This window comes from Salmo salar, chromosome 23 (genome assembly GCF_965601325.2).
Source record: "Salmo salar chromosome 23, fSalSal1, whole genome shotgun sequence".
In the NCBI taxonomy this organism is placed as follows: Eukaryota; Metazoa; Chordata; class Actinopteri; order Salmoniformes; family Salmonidae; genus Salmo; species Salmo salar.
This window is the reverse complement of record NC_138313.1, coordinates 2,910,133-2,922,372: the sequence shown is the minus strand read 5'-3', so window position 1 is coordinate 2,922,372 and position 12,240 is coordinate 2,910,133. Positions and strand designations below refer to the sequence as shown.

The following is a 12,240-nucleotide window of genomic DNA, read 5'->3' as shown; positions in this document are numbered from 1 at the left end:
CTACATAAAGTCTTCGATTATTCCATTTAGATTGCTAGAGTGTTGGGTTCCCTCCCCAGTGTTTCTATTTCATATTTGTAGAGCTAGTGTAAGTAACCCAGCCTACTACTATAATCACATTAAACAAGTATAGTACAAACAGACCAATTTTTTTTGTATGTATTGATGAGACAAGATAAAGCACATTGAGCAAGATGGGGTGAACAGAGAGGAGGGAGAAGCACATGATTTGGATGTGAGTGACTCAACAACACTCATGTGTGGCCTGCAGACGTCGGGCCGTTGACCAGTCTAAGGCTCCGACCTTTCCTGAGTCATTCCCCCGGAACGGTCAACCAGATTCTCGTGGTTCTCCTTCCGACTGACCTGCACAAGTCATCGCTATTGATCATTTTGTAGCACGACGTGTTTGAAATGCGCATATAAACTTAGCTATTCTCGAGGAATTATTCCTCTACCGGTATCTAGCGGAGTTGTGTTTTGCGTTCATTACATTTGTATGACAAAGTAACTTTTAACTTCGTCTGTGGGTGAGCGGCTAACAAATAGCAATCCCCAAAGATCCCGGATACAAACGAATCTAGCCTCAGCTCAGGCAGTCACTGCTGATCCTAGCGGCTGATAATGTCCTCTGGTTACATGGTAGGTAAGTGTGTTAAACCCACATGTCTATGGTTTAAATTAAATCAAACATTGTGGTTTGTGTCATCAACTGTTTTTGAGTAGTTTGCGATTGTAGCTAATTTACGAAGTGCGCTATTGTTGTGACCCAGCCAGCTCGTTTTTCCTCATACAGCTGACGATTGTAGGTTTTGGGAGGGACACTTTCCCAGCGTTTTCAGTAATGTTTTCATTGATAATCACGATGAATTAGAAGCCATAGAAAATATTTTAACTTTGTACGAATGTGTCAGTTCTTGAAAATAAATCCTAACTTTCGCCCAGTGTGCTCTTTTTAATGTGTTTATTATGTGAAAAAAACTCAGTTCTTGCCATTCTTTCGCCTTAAATCGGCGACGCTGTCCCTAAAAATACTTTGGTCACTTAGTGAATATCAAAGAAAAATTATGTTTCTATGATACACCCTTTCTACTATTTAACCCTATAACCTTTCCCCCAACATTTTGTTTTAACCTCTTTCCAATCCATTACGCCTTCAACCATGTATGCAGGCTGTTTCATATAGGTGTGGTTCATATAGGCCTATGTTTAATGTGTGTGGAGAGGGGGCAAACGGTTGGAAACGTTACATTTAGAGACACAGCTGTGCTAGTGAACAGGGAAGGGAGGGTGCATACAGGGACTGGGTTGGCATGTGGTCACAGGGAATTGACAGACTACAGGTTGTCTCCTCACTCTGTCCCTGTATATTGTCATTGATAAATGTGCCATACAGATGTTCTTTTTCAGGTTATGGTCCAAACAAGGGAGCTGAGGAAAGCCTGAAACAAACCAAATACTGTTAAGGTGACCACCATCCCATAGCTCAGAGAGGAAGTGAAACCAAGGGATTGAGACCGAAGCAGTTCAATGGATGAAAACGTTGCATGGACTGTAGATTGAAAGAGGAAGTACTTCACCCTCTCAAATTTTTGCTTTCGGTCTCTGCTTGTCCAGCCCTTCAGGCCCCTCTGCCTGTTATTTTGTTTCTTGTAAGAGGTGCGTGATAACTTGACGCAGAGATGACAGCAACACTGTGGGATAAGTAAGAGTGGTAACTGAGAAGAGCAGTGACGTGAATCCTTACATCCATAGGCTACCCACTGGAATATCTAAGTATTAGCTAATCAAGCAACAACAATCCATCTACCTTGGACACAGACCAACAACTATGAGCACTTTCAGATGCTCATGGAGGAAGTGATTGACTCTGCCAGACCGCAATTTGATGAGGATAGTCTCTTTGCCCTTGTGTAGAGTTTAAAGTGTCAGAAATCCTTCAGCATCTGTCACTGCAGCTCAACTAAGGGGGAAAAACACATTACTGCACTGGACTGGTGGAAAGAAAACTTAGGTGAACCTGTGATGAGTCGGAATGTGGTGCTGCAATGAACTAGGAATCCCCTACTGGAGTTAGTGGGAGGAACTGGAACTGAGGTGGAACCAGAACTAACCGAGGCCTTAGCACGACAACGGAATGCCATGTACTAAACTGGAAATAGGCTTGATTTAACTGGTAATTATTGCACTTTGGAGGTAACAGAAATAGTTTGTAATATTGAATAAGAAGTCTGGAGTGGACTGGAACTGATCTGGGAAATCAACAGGAAATGAAATTTCAATGGAAGTGTTTTGAGGATGTTTTCTGTACATCTTCCATTCTGAACTGGTAGCATAGGGGGAGACTGTTTCATCCTGGGATTTGGGAAGACTGGAAACTGTTCCTGTGGAACTGCATTTATTGGGAGAGGATTACTGAAACCATCAGCACTGTCTGCAGAAATGGCGGGCCCGGGAAAGGACTACAACCATCTCTTCAAACTGCTCATCATTGGAGACTCCAGTCAGTGCATCTTAACTTCCATCTTCATACAAAGTTCCTGTGGTCCCTTAGTGCTTACTCTGTCTGTGTTAAAATAGTAGTGTAATTCAAGTGTAGCTGTGCTGTGACAATGATGTTTAGCGGGCAGGTCATATTTTGTGAGTTGTGATTTAAAGGATTAGGTTACTGTTTAATCTCCTTAGTAACACAGCAAATATCAGTCAATCTGCTTAATCAATGGGTGAGTATGATGAACATGCCTCACTTACTCACCAAGCTTACAGCTCTGATGATTGACGAAGTAGACTTATTTGTCGCTAACTGTTCAGACAATATGATAGATTTTAAAACCTTTACCCATGATGTAGTGATATGGCTTGCTGTATGTTGGCTACTTGTAATGGGACAATAAGTAGCCTGATACTGTATACTCAGAAGTGAATGAAGAAAGGCCTAATCACCTAACCTCTCATACCTGTCTAACCTCTATGTTCAAGATGTAGGGAAAAGCAGTCTACTACTACGATTTGCAGATAACTCCTTCTCTGGTGAGTTGCTGTTCTCTATCTGATCAGTATATACTATTAAACAATGTGAATGTGTGTGGTTAGGAACTGTGCTTTCTATATTTTCCTCAAGATTGTGAATGTGTGCTTAGCATGTGGTGTGTGCGTGCGTGTGTGTTTCTAACCTCTCTGCTTTGGCCTGCAGGCAGCTACATCACTACAATTGGTGTGGACTTTAAGATCCGTACGGTGGACATAGACGGGGAGCGAGTCAAACTGCAGATCTGGGACACGGCGGGCCAGGAACGCTTCAGGACCATCACCTCAACGTAATCTATCATCTATATCAATGATCTATCTACACGTAGAGAAGCTATATATCAATACAAACACTGTTTATCACCACAGTTGGTTGTGAAACCCACTGTAAGATTTAGGCTCAAAGGGGTACCGGTACAGAGTCATTGTGCGAGGGTACAGGTTGGTTGAGGTAATTTGTACATGTAGGTAGGGGTGAAGTGACTATGCATAGACAATAAACAGTGAGTAGCAGCAGTGTACAAAGCAAATGGTGGAGGGGGGTCAATGTAAATAGTCCGGTGGCCATTTGATTAATTATTCAGCAGTCTTATGGCTTGGGAGTAAAAGCTGTTAAGGAGCCTTTTGGTCCTAGACTTGGCGCTCCGGTACCGCTTGCCGTGCCATAGCAGAGAAAACAGTCTGTGACTGGAGTCTCTGACAATTTTATGGGCTTTCCTCTGACACGCCTATTATATAGGTCCTGGATGGCAGGAAGCTTGGCTCCAGTGATGTACTATAGTGTCTTACTGTCAGATGCCGAGCAGTTGCCATACCAGGCGGTTATGCAACCAGCCAGGATGCTCTCGAGGGTGCAGTTGTATAACTTTTTGAGGATCTGGGGACCCATGCCAAATCTTTTCAGTCTCCTGAGGGGAAAAGGTTTTGTTGTGCCCTCTTCATGACTGTCTTAGTGTGTTTGGACCATGATAGTTTTTGGTGATGTGGACACCAAGGAACTTGAAACTTTCGACCTGCTCTACTACAGCCAAGTTGATGAGAATGGGGGCCTGTTGGGCCCGCCTTTTCCTGTAGTCCACGATCAGCTCCTTTGTCTTGCTCACATGGAGGGAGAGGAGGTTGTCCTGGCACCACACTGTCAGTTCTCTGACCTCCTCCCTATAGGCTGTCTCATCGTTGCCACTGTTGTCGTCAGAGAACTTGATGATGGTGTTGGAGTCGTGTTTGGCCACGCAGTCGTGGGTGAACAGGGAGTACAGGAGGGGTCTAAGTACACACCCCTGAGGGGCCCCAGTGTTGAGGATCAGCGTGACAAACGTGTTGTTGCCTACCCTTACCACCTGGGGGCGGCCTGTCAGGAAGTCCAGGATCCAGTTGCAGAGGGAGGTGTTTAGTCCCAGGGTCTTTAGCTCAGTCATTAACTCAGTTAAGTGCTATTAATATTAGAGGTCGACCGATTAATCGGCATGGCCACTTAATTAGGGCCGCTTTTCGAGTTTTCATAACAATCGGTAATCGGCATTTTTGTTACGCCAATTATGGCCGATTACATTGCATTCCACGAGGAAACTGCATGGCAGGATGACCACCTGTTACGCGAGTGCAGAAAGGTGCCAAGGTAAGTTGCTAGCTAGCATTAAACTTATCTTATAAAAAAGAATCAATCTTAACCTAATCACTAGTTAACTACACATGGTTGATATTACTAGGTTAACTAGCTTGTTCTGCGTTGCATTTAGTCAATGCGGTGCCTGTTAATTTATCATCGGATCACAGCTTGCTTCGCCAAACGGGTTATGTTTTAACAAAAGTGCATTCGCGAAAAAAGCACAATCGTTGCACAAATGTACCTAACCGTAAACATCAATGCCTTTCTTAAAATCAATACACAGAAGTATATATTTTTAAACCTGCATATTTAGTTAAAAGAAATTCATGTTAGCAGGCAGTATTACACTAGGGAAATTGTGTCACTTCTCTTGCGTTCATTGCACGCAGAGTCAGGGTATATGCAACAGTTTGGGCCGCCTGGCTCATTGCAAACTAATTTGCCAGAATTTTACATAATTATGACATAACATTGAAGGTTGTTTAATGTAACAGCAATATTTAGACTTAGGGTTGCCATCTGTTAGATAAAATACAGAACGGTTCCTTATTTCACTGAAATAATAAACCTTTTGTTTTCGAAATGATAGTTTCTGGATTTGACCATATTAATGACCTAAGGCTCGTATTTCTGTGTTTATTATAATTAAGTCTATGATTTGATATTTGATTGAGCGGTGGTAGGTAGCAGCAGGCGCGTAAGCATTCATTCAAACTGTACTGCACTTGACAGCAGCTCTTAGCAATGCTTGAATCACAGCGCTGTTTATGATTTCAAGCCTATCAACTCCTGAGATTAGGCTGGCAATACTAAAGTGCCTATTAGAATATCCAGTAGTCATAGGTATATGAAATACAAATGGTATAGAGAGAAATAGTCGACGCGTCATAATTCCTATAATAACTACAACCTAAAACTTCTTAACTGGGAATATTGAACCACCAGCTTTCATATGTTCTGAGCAAGGAACTTAAACGTTAGCTTTTTTACATGGCACATATTGCACTTTTACTTTATTCTCCAACACTGTTTTTTTGCATTATTTAAACCAAATTGAGCATGTTTCATTATTTATTTGAGACTAGTTAATTAAAAAATGTCATTGTTCATTCAGTATTATTGTATATGTCATTTATTACATGTATCTAAAAATCGGCTGGCTAATCGGTATCAGCTTTTTTTGGTCCTCCAATAATCGGTATCGGTGTTGAAAAATCATAACCGGTCGACCTCTAATTGATACCAGCCTGGGCAGAGTGCCAGCCAACCAATCTCCCACAAAACAATGTAGCGATTTCCTGTGTTATACAGTACTCTTTACAGTCCTTTGCTATTTTCCCCTTTTGTCCCTGTTTCTTCTACCAGGTATTACAGAAATACCCATGGTGTGATTATTGTTTATGACGTCACCAACCCAGAGTCGTTTGTGAATGTGAAGAGGTGGCTTAATGAGATCACTCAGAACTGTGACAACGTCTGTAAGATCCTAGGTGAGTTTGGTGTGCTGAGATGGATGAAGAGTAAAGTAGATGGCAAGATAGAGTAGATGGACGAATGGATAGAAAATTAGTAATGAGGAAAATCACTGAGGAATGACTTTTGACTTCCAGTCCATTGTGTTAATGTTATGGCTGATTTGTGAACTGATAGACACACACTATATATCCAAAAAGTATGTGGACACCCTTTCAAATTAGTGGATTCGGCTATTTCAGCCGTATAACATCGAGCACACAGCCATGCAATCTCCATAGAAAAACCTTGGCACTAGTATGGCCTTACTGAAGTGCTCAGTGACTTTCAATGTGGCACCATCATAGGATGCCACCTTTCCAACAAGTCAGTTCGTCAAATTTCTGCCCTGCTAGAGCTGCCCCGGTCAACAGTAAGTGCTGTTATTGTGAAGTGGAAACGTCTAGGAGCAACAACGGCTCAGCCGCGAAGTGGTAGGCCACACAAGCTCACAGAATGGGACCGCCAAGTTCTGGACCCCGTAAAAATCATCTGTCCTCGGTTGCAACACTCACTACCGAGTTCCAAATTGCCTCTGGAAGCAACGTCAGCAGAATAACTGTTCATCGGGAGCTTCATGAAATGGGTTTCCATGGCCGTGCAGCCACACACAAGCCTAAGATCATGATGCGCAATGCCAAGTGGTGTAAAGCTCGCCACCATTGGACTCTGGAGCAGTTGAAACTCATTCTCTGGAGTGCTGAATCACGCTTCACCATCTGGCAGTCCGACAGACGAATCTGGGTTTGGGGGATGCCAGGATAATGCTACCTGCCCCAATGCATAGTGCAAACTGTAAAGTTTGGTGGAGGAGGAATAATGGTCTGTGGCTGTTTTCCTGGTTTGAGCTAGGCCCCTTAGTTCCAGTGAAATGAGATCTTAATGCTACAGCATATAATGACATTCTAGACGATTCTGTGCTTCCAACTTTGTGGCAACAGTTTGGGGAAGGCCCTTTCCTGTTTCATCATGACAATTCCCCCGTGCACAAAGCTAGGTACATACAGAAATGGTTTGTCGAGATTGGTGTGGAAGAACTTGACTGGCCTGCACAGAGCCCTGACCTCAACCCCATAGAAAACCTTTGAGATTAATTGGAACACCAACTGCGAGCCAGGCCTAATCGCCCAACATCAGTGCCCGACCTCACTAATGCTATTGTGGCTGAATAGAAGCAAGTCCCTGCAGCAATGTTCCAACATTTAGTGGAAAGACTTCCCAGAAGAGTGGAGGCTGTTATAGCAGATTAGGCATGATTTTGTAATGAGATATTTGACGTGCAGGTGTCCACATACTTTTGGTCATGTAGTGTACTGTGCTGTCCAAAACAACATCTTTCATTCATCCCCATTTCTCTCTCTCGCCCTCCCTCAGTGGGGAACAAGAATGACGACCCCTCAAAGAAGCAGGTGGACTCCCATGATGCAATGCGATTCGGGGAGTCGGTGGGTGTCCGGGTATTTGAGACGAGTGCCAAAGAAAATATCAACGTGGAAGAGGTTAGCCTAGCAGCCATGTTCTAAACCCAGGGTGTACCTCATTCACTTCCTCCTAGTAATAATAGTAAAATAAAAATAGTCAGCTCTGTCAAAATAAAACTAAGCCTCAAATATCCCGGATGTCTTTGAGAAAGCTGAGCTTGAGACCTGATATGTCTCTCACAGGGAATTGTGAGTTTGGGCTGTGGTGCGATCAGAAGTGTGACTATGGTCATCTCTCATATCTCTAAAACGGTTATCTTATTTCACCTTAGTCATGGCGGCCACTCCTTCTCCAAGGAATAGCACTTCCGTGTGTACTGGTACAGTTGAAGTCGGAAGTTTGCATACACCTTAGCCAAATACATTTAAACTCAGTTTTTCACAATTCCTGACATTTAATCCTCGTAAAAAATTCCCTGTCTTAGGTCAGTTAGGATCACCACTTTATTTTAAGAATGTGAAATGTCAGAATAATAGTAGAGAGAATTATTTATTTCAGCTTTTATTTCATTCATCACAATCCCAGTGGGTCAGAAGTTTACATACACTCAATTAGTATTTAATAGCATTGCCTTTAAATTGTTTAACTTGGGTCAAACGTTTTCGGGTAGCCTTCCACAACCTTCCCACAATAAATTGGGTGAATTTTGGCCCATTCCTCCTGACAGAGCTGGTGTAACTGAGTCAGGTTTGTAGGCCTCCTTGCTCGCACACGCTTTTTCAGTTCTGCCCACAAATTCTCAATAGGATTGAGGTCAGGGCTTTGTGATGGCCACTCCAATACCTTGACTTTGTTGTCCTTAAGCCATTTTGCCACAACTTTGGAAGTATGCTTGGGGTCATTGTCCATTTGGAAGACCCATTTGCGACCAAGCTTTAACTTCCTGACTGATGTCTTGAGATGTTGCTTCAATATATCCACATAACTTTCCTTCCTCGTGATGCCATCTATTTTGTGAAGCGCACTAGTCCCTCCTGCAGCAAAGCACCGCCACAACATGATGCTGCCACCCCCGTGCTTCACGGTTGGGATGATGTTCTTCGGCTTGCAAGCCTCCCCCTTTTTCTTCCAAACATAACGATGGTCATTATGGCCAAACAGTTCTATTTTTGTTTCATCAGACCAGAGGACATTTCTCCAAAAAGTACAATCTTTGTCCCCATGTGAAGTTGCAAACCGTAGTCTGGCTTTTTTATGGCGGTTTTGGAGCAGTGGCTTCTTCCTTGCTGAGCGACCTTTCAGGTTATGTCGATTATAGGACTCGTTTTACTGTGGATATAGATACTTTTGTACCTGTTTCCTCCAGCATCTTCACAAGGTCCTTTGCTGTTGTTCTGGGATTGATTTGCACTTTTCGCACCAAAGTACGTTCATCTCTAGGAGACATAACGCGTCTCCTTCCTGAGCGGTATGACGGCTGCGTGGTCCCATGGTGTTTATACTTGCGTACTATTGTTTGTACAGGTGAACGTGGTACCTTCAGGCGTTTGGAAATTGCTCCCAAGGATGAACCAGATTTGTGTAGGTCTACAATTTTTTTTCTTGAGGTCTTGGCTGATTTTCTTTTGATTTTCCATGATGTCAAGCAAAGAGGCACTGAGTTTGAAGGTAGGCCTTGAAATACATCCACAGGTACACCTCCAATTGACTCAAATGATGTCAATTAGCTTATTAGATGCTTCTAAAGCCATGACATTATTTTCTGGAATTTTCCAAGCTGTTTAAAGGCACAGTCAATTCAGTGTATGTAAACTTCTGACCCACTGGAATTGTGATACATTGAAATAATCTGTCTCTTAACAATTGTTGGAAAAATGACTTGTGTCATGCACAAAGTAGATGTCCTAACCAACTTGTCAAAACTATAGTTTGTTAACAGGACATTTGTGTAGTGGTTCAAAAACGAGTTTTAATGACTCCAACCTAAGTGTATGTAAACTTCCGACTTCAACTGTATGTATCGGGTGTGTATGTATTTTACAGTCATTGCCCTGTCTTGCTCCTTTGCCTTCTACCTCTCCGCTCCTCCCCTCTATTTCTCCCCCTTTCCTTCCCTCAGATGTTTATGGCTTTCACTCACATGGTCCTTCGGACAAAGAAGCAGAGTCAGAGTCGTGCAGAGAGAGAGCGGGAACGAGAGAAGGAAACGGTTGACATCAACTCTCACAGACACAGAGAGAGGAGGAAGAGGGGGAAGAAGTGTTGCTGAGGGAGAAAGAGAGGAGATTTTCTAAGAACAGGACAGACCAATGGAGAGTCGAGCATCCAAAGTCTGTCTGCGCTCATGTGAAAGAGCCAGGACATTACATGTTGACATTGCACTGAGACAAGATTACAAGAGGTTAAGGACAGAGAACCACTGTTACGTGCCGAATTTTTACCCTAGCAGTTATTTTTTATTGAATGTATATTAATGTCATTTCATCATTAAAAAGGAAACTGGATCCCCAACGTGTCAAACTTATTAAAACCCCTAATTTAGGAAATACACTAATGACTTCAAACGTGACTAGAGTGTGATGCATATGTCTTATTTGTAATGAAAAAGACTGTCATGTGACAAATATAACGTCTAAATAAACAGTGAGCAATAAAGTCAATCTGTGTGTGCCTTTTATATGCAATATAGCATTGCTAAAACCTATTCAGTATTTCAATGCTGAACCCCATTACACTCTTTTTCTTTTTACATTTCTTTTTTTTGTGTGGTAAATTAACACAAGATTCCCAAGTGTGTATGATACACATTATCTAGTATATCCATCCCTTAAAGTCAGTTTGTGCCAGTGCTTCAATGTTGACAATTAGGGCACTCTCCTACAGCCAACTTATGGGATAAAAAGTAAAAGGCATAAAACCATGTGAAGACAAACTTGGGTTATGTCCAATATCACAACACCTTAAATTAGTTTTTAAAGGGCCCATATATTGAATATTCCATGAGAGAGGCTTAGCTCCAGAAAGATAAATGTATTATTACTTTGGTATCTCCAAACCTATGCTCCAAACTTAATGTATTTAAGACATTAACATTCACTATACCAGGCCGGCAGATGGCGATATTGAGTCGTTTCATCTCACTGTCCAAAGGGTATGTATGCAGCCGGCTCCTCACTTGTATCCCCCGTGGACCGGTTCATATATAAAACATTCTGCATTCAGGCTGCAAAAGCGTTGATTTCCTCCTTAACTCAATGTAATGGCAACACAGGAAATATGCATACTTTATGAAACACCATTTTCCACCACCATGATAGAGTGGCTAAATGCTAGTCCCGGATGTTGCATATCACGTTCAGCCAATCAAGTTGCAGCAGTCTGTTATTTACTCTTGGTCTGAATGCTGCTGTACACAATGTCAGGAAGTAGCATTAGCCACCCTTGAATGGAGGTTGAACATTTTGTTTCATGAAGAAAGTATGCATATTTTCCTCGTTCTTCCCTTTGCCTTATCACCATTAAATCGAGTTATGGAGGGTAGTCGACACTTTTGCAGCCTGAATACATTCCCTATGGATGGTAAGATGAAACGACTCAATATCACCATCTGCAGGCCTTTGGGCTACTATACCAGTAGTTTATTTGCAAAGCCATAGGTGATGCAAAATAGACAGATCTATTGTAATGCAAGACTATGGTAATTGGTTTCTTTTTTTACACAACTATGCATTTTGTGCCTCTGTAACACCAATGTTCAGTAACTATTTACTCAATTATCTTGAATGCACCCCTGGCTGCTCAAGCGGTTAGAGAAACACTCTTTTCAAACCACTTTGGTACGGAAATGACTTTTATGCAGCAGGTTAGGAGAATTAACATGCAGGTTTGGAGACGGAGGTTAAGGTTAGGAAAAGGGTTTGGGTAAGTGAAAATGCTCTCCTGACCTGCTACAAAGGTTTTGTGAGCATGGAGAGGTCAGAGATAGCTATACTAGTAAATTGGGCTGGGGCGGACTGGCATTTTACCCACACCAGCCCACATAACTGCGAGTGCCGCCAACTCACCCCCCATATACACCCTACTTAGAGACAGGCAGTAGTGCTGACACAACATTGGCAGTACAGTATAGCGTTTCTCAACCATTTCTGTACCAGTGACTGACGAGACATGGTCCTCCTCTTTTTTTAACCAGTCCATGTTTAAAACAAATACAATATGTAAAAGCACCACTGGAGATACAACTCACCACTTTAACTGTGCATCTGCTCTAGCCATTTTGTTTGCCTCCCTGTTGTGCTGTCGATATGTCTCAGCATCTTCTCTGCTGTCACTCTGTGCTTCTTCTTGTTCTCTGTCTGTCTGCTTAAGCCTTATACGTTATAAAAGCCAAGCTAATGACTTAGGCTATATTGCAAATTAGTGCCTGCCATATGTGTTCCCCTGAATCGACACCTACTATAAGTGTTCATTACTATTACAGGGCTCTACATTTTCCCCTGCTGTCACTGCTGCCACTAACTTTTACAGTTGGTTGCACCAGCCTATGATTTAGTCAGACTCAAATCATGAGTAATTATCTTAGAAATTAATTTTGGATTGACAATTAGACTATAGTTGCTATTTTACTGTTAAAATAGGACCAGAATTTCCAGATAAATATTTTTTGAATG

The 12,240-nt window shown here is 42.3% G+C and overlaps 1 protein-coding gene across 3 annotated transcripts; it reads left to right on the top strand.

The window, feature by feature from the left end:
- The first annotated feature begins 240 nt into the window (after positions 1-240).
- On the top strand, positions 241-10,230 carry LOC123723737 (ras-related protein Rab-35). 3 transcript variants are annotated; one of them, XM_014168527.3, is made up of 7 exons: positions 1,967-2,176; positions 2,334-2,503; positions 2,980-3,030; positions 3,194-3,317; positions 6,002-6,126; positions 7,523-7,647; positions 9,690-10,230. In XM_014168527.3, exons 2-7 carry the CDS (start codon positions 2,443-2,445, stop codon positions 9,837-9,839), a joined length of 636 nt encoding a protein of 211 aa, XP_014024002.1. In that variant the 5' UTR covers positions 1,967-2,176; positions 2,334-2,442; the 3' UTR covers positions 9,840-10,230. The 3 variants fall into 3 exon arrangements, with proteins under 3 accessions (XP_045561956.1, XP_014024002.1, XP_014024001.1); XM_045706000.2 differs by lacking the exons at positions 1,967-2,176; positions 2,334-2,503 and adding an exon at positions 241-646; XM_014168526.3 differs by having other exon boundaries at positions 1,998-2,503.
- The last annotated feature ends 2,010 nt before the right edge of the window (positions 10,231-12,240 follow it).

Excerpts from the sequence above, each read along its gene's own strand:
- LOC123723737 (XM_014168527.3), top strand. The coding sequence starts at position 2,443 with ATGGCGGGCCCGGGAAAGGACTACAACCATCTCTTCAAACTGCTCATC. Across the intron at positions 2,504-2,979 it reads GCTCATCATTGGAGACTCCA|ATGTAGGGAAAAGCAGTCTA; the intron begins GTCAGTGCATCT and ends TCTATGTTCAAG. Across the intron at positions 3,031-3,193 it reads TGCAGATAACTCCTTCTCTG|GCAGCTACATCACTACAATT; the intron begins GTGAGTTGCTGT and ends TTTGGCCTGCAG.